This window comes from Setaria viridis, chromosome 6 (assembly GCF_005286985.2).
Source record: "Setaria viridis chromosome 6, Setaria_viridis_v4.0, whole genome shotgun sequence".
Classification (NCBI taxonomy): domain Eukaryota; kingdom Viridiplantae; phylum Streptophyta; class Magnoliopsida; order Poales; family Poaceae; genus Setaria; species Setaria viridis.
The window spans coordinates 33,082,592-33,103,743 of record NC_048268.2 but is presented as its reverse complement, the minus strand read 5'-3'; the positions used below and the strand labels follow the sequence as shown (position 1 = coordinate 33,103,743).

Below are 21,152 nucleotides of genomic sequence, written 5' to 3'. Positions count from 1 at the left end.
GTTCACTCTCTATCCCGTTTTTTCTCTCTCCCACGTCAAATTTTGCTGATGTAACCAAGTGGTGTGGACTTATTGTACTTGCTCTTATGGTGCCATGCCTATCGTCCATTATCATACTTATATCTCTTAGTTTGATGCACCCTGTGTCCCTTAAATGATCCTACTAGTGGTGATGTCCTCGTGTCTGCTAGACTATCTGTGGCTAGTGGCATACAAGTTATGAACGGGAGGAGGTTACAACGATAAATAGGTGCAAACTTGAATGGGCATAATTTATACTTCCTCCATCTATGTTTATAAGGCATAGTATAACTTGGCACGATCTTCGAAATAACACTTTGACCATTCATTTTTCTTATATTATATTATTTATGTTATAAATTTATAATCATTGTAGAGTATATTTGATGATTATAAAAATAAAAAATAATAATCAACTTATTGATAAAAATTTCAAAATTTGAATCTTGAGAGGTCCGTGAGCCTTGCAAATAAAAACGGTAAAAAAATCACGCACGATTACGAATCTTGACTACGATTTTAAAATTATTGATAAAGATTACGATTAGAAAAACAACTGTGCCACGTCACTTCACTCTCACCCTGCCGTTCCCAACCGGCCACGGCCAGCCGTCGCCACTCGCCGCCACCAACTCCGAGTCCAAACCCACCACTCCACCAGCCACCACAATCCACGGCCCCGTCTCATCGCCATGGGAACCAAGAATCTTTCACGGAAACATCCCGCTTCCATGGCGACGGCATCCGCCACTCTGCTCCTTTCCCTCGCCCTCCTTGCCTCCGCCGCCGCCTCCTCGCCGTCGTCGGACGCGGATGCGATCTCCCGGTTCCAGGAGTACCTCCGCATCGATACGGCGCAGCCGGCGCCGGACTACGCCGCGGCCGTGGCCTTCCTCCGGGGCCAGGCTTCCGAGGCCGGGCTCGAGGCGCGCACGCTGGAGCTCGTCGCCGGGAAGCCCCTGCTGCTACTGCGGTGGCCCGGGCGGCGGTCGTCGCTCCCCTCGATACTCCTCAACTCCCACACCGACGTCGTGCCGTCGGAGCCGCACAAGTGGGACCACCCGCCCTTCTCCGCCGCCCTCGACGAGGCATCCGGTCGCATCTACGCCCGAGGCTCCCAGGTGAGATGTACGGAGTACTTCCTTACTGGCAAGGTTGCTTAAAGCTGCGATTTTTGCTTGTTTAGTATGAGCTTTATACATGTGGCGTGCATCAAGCATCATGAATCATATATAACTGGTACTAGGAGTTATTGGTGCTGTCTTGTTTCCGAATGTCCAATTTTTAGCTACTGATCCACAAGTTGGCTTGATGCCTCAATTCGTAGTTATGTCTGGGATTTGGATATTTACTCGGGAGAGTAATCTACCTTGAGCAGGAAGGTGATCTTTATATTTGGATTTGTTCACTATGCTTTATTTTGTGGCTAGGATTGCTTATAGGTGCTTTACTGTAGCTGTGCCAAATGATAGAATGCTAGAAAAGTTTAGTTTAGTACTAACTGTATAGTAATCTGCAAGACTCCATTTCAATTAAAGTGTGAAATTGTACATATTTTACAATTTTTTCACTACACTTATCTTTTTCGCCTGAAAAGTCACTCTTAGGCTGTATATTCATGCTGCTCGAACAACTCTTCCTGAAGTGTCGATCTCCCCTTACTAAAATGCTAATTTATTATCTTGGCCTGTTTGCTAAAATCACTTGATTATTTTAGCTGTATGTCAAAGCTCCCTTAGGATATGTTCTCACATAATGCTTTTCATGAAATTGTTGAAAACTCCAAAGCTCTAAAAATCCACTAGTTTTACATGTTTATTGCATCTAATATATTCTTGGACTTCTCTATGTTTCATGCAGGACATGAAGTGCGTAGGGATGCAGTACCTTGAAGCCATCCGACGTTTGCGTTCTGCAGGTTTTGTTCCGGATCGAAACATCTATATAATATTTGTTCCTGATGAGGAGATTGGTGGGCATGAGGGTGTTGAGCTGTTTGTTTCATCTAAGGAGTTCAAAGAAATGAATGTGGGGTTGGTCCTTGATGAGGGGCTTGCATCTCCTGGGGAAGAGTATCGTGTGTTCTATGCAGAGCGTAGCCCTTGGTGGCTTACTATAAAAGCAAAGGGTGCACCAGGGCATGGTGCAAAATTATATGATGGTAGTGCAATGGAGAATTTGATGAAGAGTGTGGAGGTTATTAGGAGATTCAGGACATCGCAGTTTGATTTAGTGAAGTCTGGAGAGAAGGCTGAAGGAGATGTCGTGTCGGTGAATTTTGCATACCTGAAGGCTGGCACACCTACACCGACGGTTAGTTGATTTATTTTTCATGTTACATATGTGCTGAGCTGCAATTTTAGTCTTTCAAGAATTTTAACTGATCTTTACTAGGTCTCGTTAAATTATATTGCAAGCTTGATCACCTTCTCATGAGTTATTAATGCAATGGTCTTGTTCCTTATTATCCTATGATATTATTGAAAATTAGAGGAAGCATTGATCTGTTATTTGGTATTAACTAGAATCGAAATATCTTTGATTAGGGATTCATATCATTACTTAATATCTATTCTTAACTTCAATCTATAGGAACCAATAAATGAACATGAATTATAGGTTGATGTTGTTCTTTAATACACTCTCAAACACAATAATGCTTTTCTAGAATCTGATGCATTTATAGAGTTTCCATTCTTTTTTATCCATTGAATTCTTACTTGTATAAATCATATATCTTGCATGAATTGGGATTAGTTCATCTTCCAATTAAACCAGGTCAACTTGCTAATGTGTCCAACTAAATCAGTTTATCATCCACACTTTTTTCAGGGTTTCGTCATGAATCTCCAACCATCTGAAGCAGAGGTAGGTCTTGACATCCGAATCCCACCTAGTGCCCATGTGGAAGCACTGGAGAGGCGCCTTGTTGAAGAATGGGCACCATCTTCACGCAACTTGACCTTTGAGGTATGATGTTCATGGTGGTTCAACTGATGGCATATATACACTACAAACATGTTAACTAGGTACTTATTGTGTGGGGACAGATCCGAACCAAAAGAAACCATATTTACTTTCACATCCCTTTTGGACACTTCTGATTTTGAGTTAACTTTTTGTTGAATCTATGGACAACAAAAGGCACGGAATTGAGGCAACAAGTCTTCTTTAGAATAATTGAAGAATCGGTGAAAATGTCCCTGCTGTTCTTTTTTTGTATTAAAGTTTGTTGAACCTCTACATACTGGCTTTCAATATTTCTTTTCGTACTTTTCTTGATAAAGTTAGTTCATCTAGATAATATGCTTCTACTTTCCAATGTATACACACTCTTTTTGCCACTCTATTGGATTTGTATTTCTCAACAGGGCTCACTTTTCAGAACTCTTTGTTTTGTTAATGGGCCGAGGTAATTGTATGAGATATTCAATTTTAATTATTGTTTTTGTTTGTGCTTCTGTTAGAGGTGCTATACTTTTGACTGAGTTTATTGAAGATAGACTTATGGATATATGATCTAGCACACAAATATTTGAGTTTTAAATGGTTTGTATAGTACCTATTCTGTTCCTGTCAAATGTTGGCAAAGATAATATTACATTGCATATTGATGTCCAACACAAACGTGCAGTTCTATATTCTGTGAGTAATTATAATTCTGTATGATCCATATGCATGACCTTGGTGATGTGAAATTCAGAAAGTTTCCAATCATGTATCTTCTGGGTATCTGTTCTGCAGTTTAAACAGAAGATGTCTGTCCTGGACAACTTTGGTAAGCCAGCCATCACACCTGCTGACAGCACAAACCCCTGGTGGTTGTTGCTTGAAGAAGCTGTGAAGAGTGCTGGTGGCAAACTTGGTAAGCCAGAGATATTCCCAGCCTCTACTGATGCCCGCTACTTCCGACAGATTGGGTTACCAGCATTCGGTTTTTCACCTATGGCGAACACACCAATATTGCTTCATGACCATAACGAGGTTTGTATCATTGATTTTAATTCGATAAATTAATCCCATTAAGGTATATTCTTTGTAAATGCTATATCTACCAAGTTTGTTAAATCTGTATTTTCGTATCATGTAGTTTTTGCGCAAAGATGAGTACCTCAAAGGAATTGGGATATACGAGTCCATCATCAGGGCACTGGCCACCCACAAAGATGGCGGTAAAGACAATGACAGGGCAGAGCTATGAGGAAAACCTTGACCTTGCCTCATCTTGTCGCGATTCTTGCTGCCCAACTGGAGCACTGAAATCATGAATCCAGCACACTAAAAAGCAGCTGCTTATGTTTCTGCTCCTGCGGCGAAATGATAGAACTGCAAACACCATCCTTGTATATTTGCAATAAGCGTGCTTAGAATAATTGGCATGACATTGCAGCTCCTCTGCGCAATTCAGGGCTGACCCTATTGCTACTTGATGCTTCAGTCTTAACTGTTGTATCAGACTTACATTCATTGCATCAGTAATGCAGTACATGCTGCCACGTGCTTCATTGCTATGTGCCTTTGTGCATTTCATATGCTGGCGTCCCAATAGCTGATCACAAATCTACTAAATGTTTGTAGCTGATGTGCGGAGTGCAATATCACGGTTGACATGTGTTGCACACAAATTTCGTAAGAATTCAAATACAATCTATTTGAGATGCAATTCACAGGCTATTGGAATAACCAAACACAAAATTTGCAGAAATTCTTCTACTTGAGATTGAGTTTTGAAGCATAATTTGTGGTTATTCAAACAAGAAAATTTTCTCCAACTGTCTCCTGCAGAATTCCTACGGTTCAGCTTCAGCCCTTCAGGTGGGCAGTGGGCTTTATAGCCTAGCCGCCTCGACTCGCCTCACCTGCGTTCTGCTGTCTGCATCTGATGAACTCCCTGTTCAAACGCCTCCTTCGCAACCGCCTTGCCGGCACTCGCCGGAGCAGCCGCCGCCTCCACACACAACCGCACTCGCACCCGCACCCTCTCCTCGCCACATTCTCCCGCCTCTGTGTCGAGGGGCCCTTCGCCACCGCGCTCGCACTGCTCCCTGACCTCGCCTCGGTGGGGCTCCGCGCGGACCCCGTCTCCCTCACCCGCCTCGTCAAGCTCTGCGTGCGCCACGGGACGGCAAGCGACGGCCGGCTCATCCACCGCCACGTCGCCGCCTATGGAGCGCTGCCGCACGGTGGCGGCGGCGGCCTCTTCGTCTCCAACTCGCTCGTGTCGATGTACGCCAAGTTCGGCCTGCTCGACGACGCGCTCATGCTGTTCGACGGGATGCCGGAGAGGAACGTCGTCACCTGGACGACGGTCGTGGCGGCGCTGGCCAACGCCGACGGGAGGAAGGAGGAGGCGCTGAGATTCCTGGTAGCCATGCGGAGGGACGGGGTCGCTCCCAACGCCTACACATTCTCTAGTGTCCTCGGCGCGTGTGGCACGCCGGGAGTGCTCGCGGCCATGCACGCTAGCACTGTTAAAGTTGGGCTGGATTCGGACGTGTTCGTGCGGAGCTCATTGATCGACGCGTACATGAAGCTTGGGGATTTGGATGGCGGGCGCGGTGTCTTCGATGAGATGGTGACTGGGGATTTGGTCGTGTGGAATTCAATCATCGCAGGGTTCGCACAGAGCGGAGATGGTGCTGGGGCGATAGAGCTGTTTGTGAGGATGAAGGATGCTGGATTCTCGGCAAATCAGGGCACCTTGACGAGTGTCCTAAGGGCGTGCACTGGGATGGTCATGCTTGAAGTGGGGAGGCAGGTGCATGCTCATGTGATCAAGTATCAGAAGGATTTGATTCTGCACAATGCGCTTCTCGACATGTACTGCAAGTGCGGGAGTTTGCAGGATGCGGGTGCCTTGTTCCGCAGGATGCCGCAGAGGGATGTAATCTCATGGAGCACCATGATCTCTGGTTTGGCGCAGAATGGGAGAAGCACCGAGGCGTTGAGGGTTTTCGACTTGATGAAATCTGAAGGGGTGGCACCAAACCGCATAACGTTGGTTGGAGTTCTCTTTGCCTGCAGTCATGCTGGTCTAGTGGAAGATGGTTGGTACTACTTTAAGTCTATGGAGAAGCTCTTTGGCATTCGACCTGAGAGAGAACACCACAACTGCATGGTCGATCTCCTTGGTCGAGCAGGGAAGCTTGATGAGGCCGTGGAATTCATCCATGAGATGAGCCTTGATGCAGACTCGGTCATTTGGAGGACTCTCCTAGGCGCTTGCAGGATGCATAAAAATGCCAATCTTGCAGCATATGCAGCCAGAGAAATACTTAAACTGGAGCCTGATGACCAAGGTGCTCGTGTATTGTTGTCAAACACATATGCAGATCTGCAGCAGTGGACGGATGCTGAGAAGCCATGGAAAGCGATGAGAGACCGAGGTATGAAGAAAGAACCAGGGCGAAGCTGGATTGAGCTGGAAAAACAGGTCCATGTGTTCATTGCTGGTGACTTATCACACCCAATCTCGGATTCCATAGTTCAGGAGCTGAACCGGTTGATCGGGAGGATCAGCGCACTGGGTTATGTTCCACAGACAGAATTTGTGCTGCAGGATCTCGCAATCGAGCAGAAGGAAGATCTGCTGAAATATCACAGTGAGAAGCTGGCGATAGCATTTGGAACTATGCATGCTATGGAAGGGAAACCTATCAGAATCATGAAGAACCTGAGGATCTGCGGTGACTGCCATGCGTTTGCAAAGCTCGTCTCCAAGAGCGAAGGCAAGGTGATCATCATCAGAGACCCTGTTCGGTTCCACCATTTCCAGGATGGAACTTGCTCCTGTGGTGACTACTGGTAGCCAGGTATATGGTGTTCCTAATCCTAATTGGCCTCACTTTATGAGGTTAGTGGTTACTGGCGACAACTACAGCTATGCAAGCGTTCTTTGATCCTTGTGAAAGTGGATGCAGGAATGTCACTCTTTGTTCACTGTTGGCCAGAATTGTCTAGATTTTCTGTTTATTGAAAGATGAGTATCAAAAGAATGTTTCTGGTCAAAAAGAGCAAAGGTAAAGGAGATTAAACAAAAAGTAAAAAAAAAAATGAAGCTAAAGATAGCAAACAGAAGTCATGGCCCATGAAAGGGCCCACTGGGCCACCCTTCTACCTGGTCCACCACATCATCTACGCAGCATCGCAACAGGCGCCGCAAACGCCCCGAAAACAAACGACGCAAAGGTTTCCGCCGGTTTCCGCCGTCCTCGGTCCTCCACACCGAGCCCCAGCAGCCACGGCGCGTGGAGGCTGCCCGTGACACGGCGCCGGTATCAAGAGCGCAGAGGAGGAGCGGGGCGGTGTCCTTTGCCGGTGGTTGTGGTGTTCGTGGGGCGCGGCGGCGGCGAGATGTCGGTGCGGATAAAGGCGGTGGTGGACAAGTTCGTGAAGGAGCTCAAGGAGGCGCTGGACGCGGACATCCAGGACCGCATCATGAAGGAGCGGGAGATGCAGAGCTACATCGCGGAGCGCGAGCGCGAGGTCGCCGAGCGGGAGGCCGCGTGGAAGGCTGAGCTCTCCCGCCGCGAGGTACCGAGTCCCAACCCCCCTTCACTCCTGCTCCATCCCCATTCTCTGCTCATCCCCATCATCTCGTCTTGGGCTCATGGCCAGCATCTTTTACTGTGCCATCTGTTTTGTGATCACGAACACGGAAGATATTGATGCTGAAACCGCTTCGATTTGTTACTTGAGATTTATGAGCCGTAAATTGATGATCTGATCGTCAGTGCATTTTTCAATGATTGTTGGAAAAGGATTGAGATGGGTAGATACACCGAACGTGCATCTGCACTGCACAGTTTCTTGATGAGTTGAGTTAATACCCTTCAGTTTCCTCTGATGCTGAACAAGTACATTGTAAGAGATTATTCCTTGCCTTTCACTGTAGCGGTCATGAAGGCAGCCAGGGGAATAAAGCTTGTCTCTTTCTGTTCCGTGGAGAACATGGAAACCATAGTAAGGTGATAGGTCATGTGAAGATAGGAATATATAAATATAAAAGATGCCTGGGAAGCACAAGCCCTGCGCATCAAGTAGTCGCAACTCATATAACTGACTTGGAGAGAACGTCATATTAAATATCCATTGACTTGTTAAGGAGGACAGCTCATTGTTTTCTCTCCAATGTATAGTAGTAGCTTTTACATGCAAACCTACTGACGTCTACTTTGTATTATGTGACAGTGCAAGTGCTGTACCGTGCTATGGTGGGCTGGTAAACCATACAGGGGTGATAGGCCAGGTGTAGTTAGAGAGATTCTTCTAAGGAAAAGAATGAATTGGGTGTATATTAACACTATTGACTTACAGTTTATAAGAATACATATTATGAGCACAGATCAAGGTAACATAATTACATTATTTTTATAAAAAAAAGATGCATTAAACATGGTTCTGGTTACAATATACTGAGGGACAAGGGGAAAATTGACCCCCTAGAGTCTAACTGCTGTTTCTCAACCCATGAACAATATGAATATGTAGCTTTTTTCCATAATTTCCTAGGATTCGATTGAGGCAATAGGAAAATTTGACTGCAAGACTCACCCATTGAGCATAGATGGAAGTCAGCCTTAGTGATCTGATGGTCAATGATACCAATGGAAAGGGATGCCACAGAAGAGTGATGAGAGCGGGATCTTCCCCCAAGAGTCTGCATCATCTGAAGGTTTGGCCCTCCATGATGGCTCTTTGCCACCTGGGGCTGTAGGTTGTCCTAACGGTTGGGCTGTTCGGCCATTAATGGGACTGAAAAATACACTAGACGGGAAAGTGACCTGTATTATGAGATAGTGGAAACAACTCCCACATGGATAGCAGTAGGAGTGGGCCTGAACTTGGAAGAGGTTCTTCCGTTTCTTGGATAGATTGGATTGGCGGATGGGTTTTAAATCCATAGAGATGAATGTTTGGGCCCTACTAGGGAATAGGGATACACCAATCTTGGTCTGGGTAGAGAGTCCCTACACCCATAGTGATGTGATGATGCTCTGTTTCCAGCATATAAGGTTGTTGCTGCGTAGTGCGTGCTGCAATCTTGGAAACCTCAGTGCTAAAGGAGCTACTTTTCAATTTTCATCAGCTCAGGCTATATAATTCTGCTGTACCTTTTAGGTTGACGTCCTGCATCTTGGTGGCCAGATCATTATCAATGGAGGCACCTTTCTGGTGTGGCCACAATGAAACCCCTCCCATCATGTACCCTGATTGCAAGCATCATATGCTGTCAAATTCTGGTCAACAAACTACATTAGGATACAAATAGGATAAGCAGCAACCAAATGAGCAAGATGGGTGTCATAATCGTCAACAGATCACATTTATATCTGGAAGATGAATATAATCTATTGAAGTCATGATGACAGTGAGTTACTCCTATCATGCAAAGAACAGATAGCAACACTCATGATGAAAGCATCGCAATCGACACTGAGTTGTTTGATCACACAGTGGAGCTCTTTATCCTAGACTTTAGTCAAATTGCTCGCTTCTTCGACACAACAATATCTTACCTAAATTTATCTTTTAGGTAAAGTGAAGACTAAGAAATAAAGCAAATTTTTTGAGAGAGAAATAAAGCAATTGATCCAAGTAGTGGGTTGTCAAGTAAACATTTTATCTATTGTATTGTATGTCATGGTAGTCTCATAGGTGAGCTGAAGGATCCTCTGAGTTCCAACATCCAACTTTTCACTGCCTTCAAGATTTCTTTGCAGCTCACAATGGTTTGCGCTTTACACTACCTTCAGGACCTGTAATTTGACACGCTGCGCCTTTGTTTTGGGCAGGCTGAAATCGTGCGGCAAGAAGCAAGGCTGAAGATCGAGAGGGAGAACCTGGAGAAAGAGAAGAGCGTCCTCATGGGAACGGCCTCGAACCAGGACAACCAAGATGGAGCCCTGGAGATCACAGTCAGCGGCGAGAAGTACAGGTGCCTCCGGTTCTCCAAGGCAAAGAAATGAGAGCCGAGCTGAGCTAGGACGACACTACTGAACTAGTCACTACTGATAGTACTACGCTCGCTGGAACCAATTTGAAGCCGTAGCATCTTATTTACAAACTGGAACTGTACGAGAAATTCGGAGATGTCCCTGAACGAGTAACGGGAAGGAATCCTTCTCGTCTGGGATGGCCTGGTTGGTTGGTACCAGCCGGTACTCAGTTCTCACTGCATCCCTCCTGTTCCTAATTGATAGGATCATTGAACCAAAGGCAACCTGAACATGATGCGGTCCAGTGCAGGCCAAATCAAGCGTCCTGGGTCACTGTAGCACGAATCTCTGAATTGATAACCCTCTCTTTTTCACCCTTAAGCTGAGTGCCAACTTTGATCCCGTCTTGAAGATAAAATCCTGTACCTGTACTGTAGTGGTCTTTATCTTTCTTGTGTCTGCACATGCCTCCTCCAGATTGGATGTGAAAACGGACTGAACTTTCATCTTTGGCGCTGTAGTTTTTTCCAGGACGGGGCGTTGCGATCGGGACGGGACCTCTGTCTGAATGGCTACTGTAGTTTACGATTACGAGCTCCCTCCCTGCCCCTGACAACGACCGTTACCTGAAAAGCCACAGCCGTGTGTTATTCAAGCGTGTGATGTGCTCGCCTCAACCATCCGGCTGGCCCTACCCAATCCGTTGGCCCCCGATCCACCGCAGAAATCACCAATCAGCAGTAACAATATTCGTCGGACTGTCATGCGAAAAGCATCCGGACGCGACGCGACGGCCACGTGTCCTCAGATCCGTCGGGCTGCTGCAGTGCAGTGCTGCGTCCTCCGTCGAACGGAACGCCTGTGGCGATCAGAATCAGAGAATGGAGACGAACGGAACGGAACGGAACAGCGCAGCGAAGGGATCTCCCTGCCTGCGGTTGGACGCCATGTGACGCCTGACGCGCGCACCCAGCCACAGCTAGGATTGGCCGAGTGGGCCCTGACGCTCAGCTGGGCCCATGCGTAAGCGGCGGAACCCCGGGAACCTTCGGTGACACCAGCTGACCAGCAAGTGGTCTGCATCATTCGTTCCAAGCCCCAGCCAGGCCAGCGAACCCACCTGCTCGTGCAGCCCCACTCCGCCGACGTGCTGGACAGCGGTGGCGGTGGCCCATGCGCGGCTGCCGCCGTCGCCGGCAAGCTCGCGCCCGCGCCCACGGGGACAGGGAGGAGGCGTTCGGAAGCGAGCCGTTGCGGACTTGCGGTGTTGCGTTTGCGTGCAGCGGCGGTTCGAGGCGGCTTCCGCGCGCACGTGGCCCGGCCGCCCCTCCCGATGCGGTGCGAGCTCATCCGCCGCTCATCATTCGCCTTTGCCAGAACAGGAGAGTGGGGAGAGATGCCTCCCTCTAGTGGTGGATCATGATAGGGTCATCAATGATTGTTTATTATTGAAGTGGAAATTACCCCCAGAAGTTACTATTACAGTGGGGAAAAAAGCTTCATATGGAATTGGCAAGGTTAAAAAACCTTGGTTTCCGTCGAGCTTCTATGCTGCCAGGAAGAATGTGAGGTTACCGAGAGATTCCCTCGCGACCTGGGAGGAGGCGTCACTAATCACTCCTCCACTTTTTATTACCTTGATAGTTAACCACTGGCTAGTGAAGCGAACTCGCATCAAGGTGGTATTGGTATCTTGTCTTGTCCCTTGGACGAAGTTTTAAACAACGTGGGAATGATCACTCTGTAATGGCATCCGAAACCTTAGATAGAGATGCCACCAAATCCACAGGGCTACCCTATCCATCCCATCATCATCATCCAGAACAAAATCTTTTTCACTTTCGTTCACCCATTATTCCTTGCGAAGAAAACAAGATTCACTCACCCCGACCCCCGAATGGAGGAGCTGAGGCGATCGGCATCCCAAGGCGGTAGCCGATAGGACACCCTGTCACTCTCCCTCTCATCCGCTGGCTCAGCTCGCTCCATTTCTACGTGACTCGAGCCCTGCCGACCCGAGCTGTACCAATTCATTTCCCATTTCCCCATCCCAAGAACCGCCCCCCAGAAACCAGGGGCAGGCGCGCACCAAGAGCCACCCACGGCCACTGCACATTGCCCAAACCTCGGTGAGCGCGAGGAGAGAGACAGAGAGGGGCAGAGCCCAATTCCCCAATCTCGCCACCCACCGGAACCGGCAATTCGTTGTGTTCCTCGCGCGCGCGAGTGGTAATTCTTCATCCTCTGGTTCGTCCGTTCCAGATTTCCGTCTGGGAGCCGTCCACCTCGCGGTCTTGGATCGGGCCACCGGCGCCGCGGAAAAAGCTGTCTCCTTTTTTCGCGGTCGGGCGCCGAGCTTTTGATCCGGCGTCGCACACCTGTGCTGTGGTGGTTCTGGTTCTTATCCGGAACCGGAAGGCATCCGAGGAGGGTGGCCGCGGGCCACGAGCGGCACGTGACGAGCGGTTGGCGATGGCGACGATGGGGGCGAGAAAGCGCAGCGGCGAGGGCCGGCCGCCGAGGCGTACATAAAGGAGGAGCCGGGGATCCCGTGGCGCGGAGAGGGAGGGAGTGAGAGGAGTGGATAGGAGTGGAGATCTGGGTTCCTGAGCTGTTGAGCGGCGGAGCGAGAGGGAGGGAGGCAGAGGAGCAGGAAGGGTCGTCGAGGAATGGGGACCGTGGTGGATGCGGCGGCCTTCGGGTCGGTGGATGGGGTGGTGGGGGAGGTCATGCGGCTGCACCGCTCGCTGCCGCCGCGCCCGTCGCTGGAGGAGGTGGAGGCCGCGGAGGCGCTGGCGCGCGCCGCGGACCGGGAGGAGCGGGCGCGCCTCGACGCCGTATCGCACCTGCGCAGGCCGCCCGCCGTGCCCGACGAGCTCTTCGGCGTCGCCCTCGAGATGCACCGCGCTCTCGCCGCCTTCCACTGCCGGGAGCAGAAGCGCGACGCCACGCGGCTCATCGAGCTCGACGCGCTCCACGCGCTCTTCGACGACCTCATCCAGCGCGCGTCGCAGTGCGTGCCATCCAGCTCCACCTCCACCCGCGCCGCGCCGCGCATCACTGCGTCCGCGGCAGCTGCGAGCGCGGCCTCGTCCTCCGCGTTGTCGTCGGCGGCGGTGGCTGCGGGCAGCAACGCCGACCGCTACTCTTCGACGGGCACTAATGGGTTCAGTGCGGCGAGGACGGCAACGGGCACGGGGCGCGTCTCCATGGATGACAGCTACGTCAAGAAGGCCAAGGCCGCAGTATGGGATGACGGGGTTGTGGCAGCGAGCTCTCATATGCCACGAGGAGCTGTTGCAGCAAACTCAGTGGCAGCTCGAGGGGATGGCGGTTACGGTGAGCCCATCCTACCTTGCTCCCATCCTTTCTTGCTCTGTTTTATTACCAAATTTGTGATTCAGTGGAGTGCTTAGATGTACTGCAATGGAAACTGTTAGCATTTAGAGTTATTTTTCCATCGTACACGTTAGCATTTATAGTTTTATTGAGTTAAATTGGAAGCATATGCATTGTTCCGTTGTACGTTATTATGCGTTTACGACAAAGTGGAAGTTCTTTAGCTATCAACTAGTCCATAATTTGGGTTTACGACAAAAAGGAAGCTCCTTAGCTATCAACTATCCATAATTTGGGTGGATAACCGAATGACCCTTGGAAGTATGTGCGTATTGATTGATTCTTTGCTTTTGCAGGAGACAACGATGAGAAATTGACCCTCATTAAGCTAGCTAGCATGATTGAAGTTGCTGCAAAGAAAGGCTCTCGTGATCTCAACCTCCAAGGCAAACTCATGAACCAGATTGAATGGCTGCCTGATTCAATTGGAAAGCTCACTGGGCTTGTTACCCTTGATATTTCGGAGAATCGGATCTTGGCTTTGCCAGATGCTATTGGGAGACTTTCTTCTTTGGCCAAGCTGGACCTTCATTCCAATCGAATTGCTCAGCTCCCGGAGTCGATTGGGGATCTCTGCAATTTGATATATCTCGACCTGAGGGGTAATCAGCTTGCATCATTGCCCTCTACTCTTGGCAGGCTGGTAAAGCTTGAGGAGCTTGATGTGAGTGTGAACCATCTTACCTCACTCCCTGATTCAATAGGGAGCCTTGCACGTCTGAAGAAGTTAATCGTCGAGACAAACAACCTTGATGAGCTGCCATACACTATTGGTCAGTGTGTTTCACTGGTAGAATTGCGGGCAGGCTATAATCACCTCAAGGCCCTCCCAGAGGCTGTTGGAAAGCTAGAGTCTCTGGAGATACTCTCTGTGCGGTACAACAGTATCAGGGGGCTCCCAACAACAATGGCATCTCTCACAAAGCTGAAGGAGCTTGATGCAAGTTTCAATGAGCTCGAGTCTATTCCTGAGAACTTCTGCTTTGTTACTTCTCTTGTTAAACTGAATGTCGGGAACAATTTCGCTGACCTGCAATACTTGCCTCGTTCCATTGGCAACCTTGAGATGCTGGAAGAGTTGGATATAAGCAATAATCAGATTAGGGTGTTTCCAGATTCTTTTGGAAATCTGCAGCGTCTCCGTGTTCTCCGCGCAGAAGAGAACCCTCTACAAGTGCCACCAAGAGATGTAGCTTTAAAGGGAGCTCAGGTGATTTTTACTTGCTTTTCTTGAACTATATATTAGCGGCCATTTGCCAGACTGTCAGAGTTTGTTCATTGGCATTTTCTTTTCCTTTTTGTCATATTTTGTAGGCTGCTGTTCAATACATGACTGAACATGTTGCCAAGAGAGCCACAAGGTCACAACCGACGAAGACAAAGAAGACTTGGGCTCAGTTCTGCTTTTTCTCCAGGCCTAACAAAAGAAAGCACGACCGGATAGACACTGCATCATGATTTATTTGGAGATTGGCGACATAAACTGTTATTTTCATCCCTCACTTCTGCAGAAGTACAAATGGGTGCATCCTCTTCGATTGCTACCATTGTGAGTATGGGTCAACAAGATGTGATGCCCAGAGCTTTCCCTTCAACAATGCTGCAGCTGTCTTCTGTCAAACCAAAATGGTCAGGTTTCATAAACCTGCTCACTCTCCTTTCCGCCAGGCCAACTCAACTTCGAATAACCCCCGGAAGATCCCTACTTCAGCTAAAGAATCCAGAAGTTGTGTAGTCACTCGGCCTTTTTTATGGCCGAGTGCAGCTGAGTAAAGAGAACAAGGCTGCTGAATTTCGTTAGCCTGCCGCGCAACTTGTCAATATGAAAAATATACATGCATCCACTGAAACTAAGACTTTGTTTTTTTATAGAATTTGCTTTTGGAGAGCATTTTTCTTTCTTTCTTTCTTTGACAATGTGTTCTTTTAAAGTTTCGAAGATAGGACCAAGATCCGCAAGATACCAGATGGTTGGATTGAGAATTAGTACAGTCAAAGTCTTACGGATATGCTGGTCTAACTTTATTTCCTTTTTGTAATCCTTACTGTTCAATGCATTCTGAACAGTTTTCTTGTAACTTATTTAAGTGTACAATCCTTCTGGAGAGATTCAGAAAACACAACATTTTGCATGTCCTGTTTCGTTACTCCTATTTGGTAGTATGATTCTTTCCTCTCTTGTAACATGGTGCATTCAAAAGACTCCTGAATCTGTTTGCAGCCTGAACAATACCAGCATTGGTATACCAGCAAATTCAATCTGACTGTTTTTGATCCAAGCAAGTTGTTTTTTTCTTTTGTTAACCTGTTCAGCATTGGGTTTCAGATAACTAGATGGTGATGAGTTATAGTGGCTCGATTTCCACATCAGTTTGCCACATCAATGATCGCTCCCATGGTCCCACCCGAGCATGCCACCGCCCACCGGCAAAACCGGTCACCTGATCATGCTTTCTTCCAGGGCGCAGCAGCTACTGCTTTGATCGCTGTCCACGATGGAAGCCATGCATGATAGCTCTGTCTCCATGGAGGAGAACATGCGAGCTTGGATGCCAGCTACTACTGCACACTGATCCATGATAGCTCCGTCTCCGTGCGTTTCCATGGAGAAGGGGAGATTTGGGATCATGGGAAGCTTCCAAGGCTTGCATGGCGATGCTCCAGCATGATGTGATGCAAACATTATTGCTGGCTGCTGACTTCTCCGCATTGTCACGTTCAGAATAATTTGCAGATTAGATCATCTTCCAGGATCCAATAACTAATCATCTGTGACAGAGCCAGACTGCCAACAGTGCCATGGAGCTGGCGGGCAGTGGGCCCCCTTCATTTGCTGGCATATTAAACTCATAAAATTCTGATATAGAACTTGTAATTTAAGCAAACTCATATCCTGGCAATCATCCTGGGTGTATCATGCAGAAATGTATGGTGAAACTGGCCGGATTCTACATGTTCGGCTAGTTACATGAATAAAATCTGTAGGGTTTAGTAAGTAGTAACCAAACATGTAACATGCAATACAAAATAGGAATGGGAACATGAGACCTTTTGAGACGAAAATAGGAGAACTAGATCAAGGACGGCATGATAAGATATCGATGCATGCAGTTACTCCCTCCGTTCCAAATTGTAGATCGTTTTGGCTTTTTTAATTCAGAGATATTATTATGCATCTAGATAGTGTATATCTAGTTGCATAATAATATATATGAATCTAGAAAAATCAAAACGGCCTGCAATTTGGAATGGAAGGAGTTAGATAATTGGTGGTGGTGTTGTGGGCCCTGGCATGCAGAATTGCGGATGGACAACAACAAATCAAGGATGATGGACGAACGACCTGCAAATGGGGGCGGTGTTGTGTGGTCCACCCAACCACGAGGAAGCGCCAAACTGCAGCATTGTGTTTCTCATCAGCAGAAGGTAGTGAGTTATATTGCAGTACATGGTGTTTGTGCAAAACTGATGTAATTTGAATGTACACGTAACACATCATATGCTATCTTTACATCTAAGGGTTAGTTTGGCCAGACTCCTTGGGGCTTCGGCTCTTGCACTGTAGCATGTCAGGAGGTCCAGGGTAGGAGCCGGAGCCGGATGAGCTACAACTCCTCCGGTGGCTGTGAGAGGGAGGGAGAGGAGAGAGAAAAATGGCTCAGGTGAACAGTATCGCTACAATAGATGAACAGTAGCACGTCATAAGGAGCTGGAGCCACGAGGAGTTGGGCCCTTATTCGAATAGCCTTCGATACAGGAAACATATCAAGCTAAAGAGATCTTAATTTAACACCTGATCTGAAGGTATTTGGGGCCGGGGGTATAATCTGAATGCATACAAGTTTTCCACATGATCGAGTTAGTGATTACCCGAAGTAACATGGTCCCAGCAGAGCATGCAACAGGCAAATCAATCTTGATTTATTCCATCCAGGAAACAGCAGCCACTGCTCGTCACTATTCTTGATAGCTACGTCTCCATGGATAAGAGCACACGGAAGCTTGCAAGCCTTGCCTTTATTTGGATGCCAGCTACTGCAGGTAGCTGCTAAAAGATCCATATATACTATATGATAGTTCTATATCTCCAAATCGCAATCTAAACAGAATCAATATATGACTAGTGACTAATTTAACGTCCTGATTCTACACCCATAGAAACTCTCTCCGTGATGCTGGAATTCTCTGTACCTTGATAACCCCGGAGTTGACCGAAGATGAACTCTCCAAGCAAGCTGTCCAACTCTTCAGGATCCTTATGTGCCCATGGATGATGCAAGACCTTCCTCAACCTATCAAGCTTATCTGCAACTTCCTTCATTGATGGTCTATTCACGCCACACATCTCCAAGCATTGCCTAGCTAAGTCGGCAATCTCCTCAAGAATCTCCACATTCTCGTCATTCTTGATCTCATCATCTAGGATATCCTCTAGCTTGTTCTCCTTCATTGCATCTAGAAAAACCACAGATAGGCTCTTCTCATGCTCAGATGCTTTGAGGTTGAGTGCCTTCTTGCGTGTGAGCAACTCCAAGAGAACAACCCCAAAGCTGTATACATCACTCTTATCTGTTAATTGGCAAGTTTGCATGTATTCTGGGTCAAGGTAGCCACAAGTTCCTTGAACCAGCGTTACAAACTGTGACTCGTCGCTTGGTGCTAGAATCGATGCACCGAAGTCAGATACTTTTGCTGTGAAGTCACCATTCAAGAGGATGTTGGTGGACTTGACATCACCATGTATGATCGGTGGAGATGCACAGGAATGAAGGTAAACTAAGGCTTCTGCAGACTCATGAGCAATCCTTACACGAGTGTCCAAGGAAATGTGTCCGCTATGGTTGCCATGGATGAGATGGAACAATGTACCATTTGGGATGAACTCATACACCAGCATGGGGACTTCAACTTCCAAGCAACAACCGAGGAGCTTTACGATATTCTTGTGGTTGATCTGGGATAGGATTAGCATCTCCTTAGCGAATTCTTTCTTTTGTTGCTCATCAATTATCATGCATCTTTTCACAGCTACTTCTGCATTGCTCTTCAATAATCCCTTATAGACTTTTCCATGGCCCCCATGGCCAATGACTTGTTGCTCTGCAAACCTATTTGTGGCTTCCTGCACTTCTTCTTCAGAGAATATTTTGAATGGAACTCCTTGTTGTGACTTCATTTCCTGGAATAGCAGTAGGCCACCATGTTGTTGAAAATACTTCTGTTTAATGCATTGTAGCTTTCGTCTTTCTCGGATCGAGTATGCACAAGTGATGGCAACCACAAGAACCACAAGTCCAATGCTTGCACCTACATGATTATACAAACTTAGCACTTGGATCACAAGTCAAACACATAGTGCAAATGTTGCAACCTACCAACAACTGGTGCCATCCAGGTTGACTTCTTATCTTCCACGCAAACGCTACCAATCATGCTTTTCCCTCGTGGGCATGAACAGGTGAAACTCCCCGGTGTATTTTTGCAAATTCCAGCACACGGGTAAGTAACATTGTCTAGGCACTCATCGATATCTGAAATTTCACAAAATGTTAGGTTAATCTTATTTTTTTATTGTGAAGCAGAACTTTGGTTGAAAACTTGAAATATGTCCTTTGAGCACTGTGTCTTCGTGAGAAGGAAAATAATCGACATGGAGATGATCAGATGAACCTGTGCATCTGCCGATGATGTAAGGGTTGCCTTCGTATCCACTGGAGCACTTACAGGCGTAGCCCGCATCATTCATGATACAATGGCTATGGTTGCTAACACATGCATAGGGCGTGTTCTTGTCGATTTTGGCTTCTTCACATGTATTCTGTGTAATCGCCCATTCCATCACAGTTGGTTTCTGTGAGCCCTCGATGTCATAGAACATTGTCGAGTTGAGGTAGGTGGTGCTGAAGTTGAAGGCTTCATTTGCGATCACACCAACATAATTACAAGGGGTTGTCCACCATTTTTTGTCGGTGGTGTTGTACAAAATATTGAAAAAGCCCTTATAATACCGGACTCCTCTCTGGAGATTCGCATGGCAGCACCCAGCACCGGAACATGAGCCGTTCTTGGGGCTTGTATCGTCGCATGTTGACATGCAGCCGAATATGTACTGTAAGTGTTGCACAGCGACACAGGATTTTCATATCAACTAGCTGCTACTCCCTCCGTCCCAAATTTTAGATCGTTTTGTCATTTTAAGATTCATAAATTTTGCTCTGCATCTAGATATATGCACATATCTAGATACATAAAAAACAATAAGCTTAAAAAAGTTAAAATGATATATATATATAATTTGGGACGGAAGAGTAAGTTAATATCGTCGTCTAGAGAACTATACATGGAGTATCAAAAGATTACTTACATCGTTGCTTCGTATGTAGGCAAAACTATTGCACCCGAGGACGGTGACTTTGTTATCGTCCGCCGATACCACGAAGGGGGTGTTGGTTAGGTTGATCCACGCGTTGTTGTATATCATCTTGTTCGTGGACTGGTTGTAGCACTGCCGCGAGATGTAAGTCTTCGTCCAGGCCTTGTTATCCTTCACGGAGATCTTGGTCACCTCCACCTTGTTCCATAACAGCTTGGTGGCGCCGCCTACAGTCGAGCAGTTGAGATGAAAGCCGCGGTGGATCGCGCACTGTCTTTCCAAGCCATACGGGTACGGGACCTCGACATCGCCGCACCACGCTACGTTTGCACAGCCTGGGCTCCGTGCCGCCGCGACGTCGCCGGCGGCGAGCACCCACACGGCCACCGAAAGGCAGAGGAGAATTAGAAGCTGTGCGAACTCCATGGTGCGGACTACAGAGAGGTAGTGCTCGCTGCTCAAAATATGTGTCCCAGGGTGCTTGCGACTTGCGAGGGATCTTCTCTGGTTGTTGTCTTGTTGACGCTGGGCATAGTAGCCAGGATAATATAGGCTAATAGGCAGGTAACCTGTTAACTAGTGATTTGTGAACTCCTGGTCCTGCCGTCCTGGGATACGCCAAGTACTACGGACTGACCCATTCTTTTTCGTGACTTAACTGAAAGAGCTCCGCTCCTCGGGTCAGGGTCAAAATTGTTGGTGCGTCAGAAGCAGGCGAGATGTCACTCCGTATACGGTATACGGACATCGTAGCAGCTCCCAGAGACTTATGGTTTGTCGTCAGAGCCGAGTTCAGAACCGGTCGTCGAAACCTACCCTGCTAAAAATTGGAGTGTCAAAATTACTGTGACAGCACTATAGTACCCTGTAGCGTTTCGTTTGTATTTGTGAATTATTGTCCAAATATTGACTAATTAGGCTCAAAAAATTCGTCTCGCAAAGTACAACAAAACTGTGCAATTAGTTTTTAATTTCATCTACATTTAGTACTCCATGCATGTACCGCAAGTTTGATGTGATGGGAAATCTTCTTTTTGTATAGTGCTAAAGTTGGGATTTAGGGATGAACTAAACAAGGGCCTAGGCGCGCCATGCATTTTTGTCATAAGGAACCTTCTTATGTCATCAGCTACGTAATGCCCCACGGTCAGTCGTATAGAACATTCAATGATGATAAGGCAGTACCTTTTGACACCTTCGTTTGGATTACTCATTCTTTAGTTTTACTGTAAAGAACTTGGATCATTTGTTTAGACTAGTAGGAAAAATGTCCGCAAAGTGATCGTTGATGGTGTTAACGCGAAGAGTTGGAAATGGAAGCCTCGTCGGCTTGCAAAGAAAAGTTGATCTTTTTAACCTCCGTCTCCGTGCGTGTGGGTCAGAGGCAGCTTGTTGAATTGGTACAGACGAAGAGGAGCATT

At 47.3% G+C, this 21,152-nt stretch overlaps 5 protein-coding genes across 5 annotated transcripts; 4 read left to right on the top strand and 1 right to left on the bottom strand.

Annotated features, from left to right (window-relative positions):
- The first annotated feature begins 630 nt into the window (after positions 1-630).
- LOC117860640 (uncharacterized) lies at positions 631-4,532 on the top strand. Its single transcript, XM_034744008.2, has 5 exons — positions 631-1,142; positions 1,882-2,334; positions 2,854-2,991; positions 3,766-4,005; positions 4,112-4,532. The coding sequence occupies exons 1-5, from the start codon at positions 714-716 to the stop codon at positions 4,220-4,222; spliced, it is 1,371 nt and encodes a 456-aa protein (XP_034599899.1). The 5' UTR covers positions 631-713; the 3' UTR covers positions 4,223-4,532.
- A 141-nt stretch (positions 4,533-4,673) lies between these two features.
- On the top strand, positions 4,674-6,973 carry LOC117860639 (pentatricopeptide repeat-containing protein At2g03880, mitochondrial). The gene has a single exon (XM_034744007.2). The coding sequence runs from the start codon at positions 4,904-4,906 to the stop codon at positions 6,827-6,829; it is 1,926 nt and encodes a 641-aa protein (XP_034599898.1). The 5' UTR covers positions 4,674-4,903; the 3' UTR covers positions 6,830-6,973.
- Positions 6,917-10,401, top strand: LOC117860641 (uncharacterized). The gene is made up of 2 exons (XM_034744009.2): positions 6,917-7,554; positions 9,816-10,401. The coding sequence occupies exons 1-2, from the start codon at positions 7,102-7,104 to the stop codon at positions 9,987-9,989; spliced, it is 627 nt and encodes a 208-aa protein (XP_034599900.1). The 5' UTR covers positions 6,917-7,101; the 3' UTR covers positions 9,990-10,401.
- A 1,429-nt stretch (positions 10,402-11,830) lies between these two features.
- On the top strand, positions 11,831-15,490 carry LOC117860975 (plant intracellular Ras-group-related LRR protein 4). Its single transcript, XM_034744422.2, has 3 exons — positions 11,831-13,298; positions 13,655-14,568; positions 14,673-15,490. Exons 1-3 carry the CDS (start codon positions 12,629-12,631, stop codon positions 14,814-14,816), a joined length of 1,728 nt encoding a protein of 575 aa, XP_034600313.1. The 5' UTR covers positions 11,831-12,628; the 3' UTR covers positions 14,817-15,490.
- Positions 15,491-16,912: 1,422 nt separating this feature from the next.
- LOC117860386 (putative wall-associated receptor kinase-like 16) lies at positions 16,913-20,486 on the bottom strand. The gene is made up of 4 exons (XM_034743661.2): positions 19,723-20,486; positions 19,029-19,467; positions 18,734-18,889; positions 16,913-18,665 (listed from the first exon to the last, which is right to left on the bottom strand). The coding sequence occupies exons 1-4, from the start codon at positions 20,155-20,157 to the stop codon at positions 17,491-17,493; spliced, it is 2,205 nt and encodes a 734-aa protein (XP_034599552.1). The 5' UTR covers positions 20,158-20,486; the 3' UTR covers positions 16,913-17,490.
- Between the last annotated feature and the right edge of the window lie 666 nt (positions 20,487-21,152).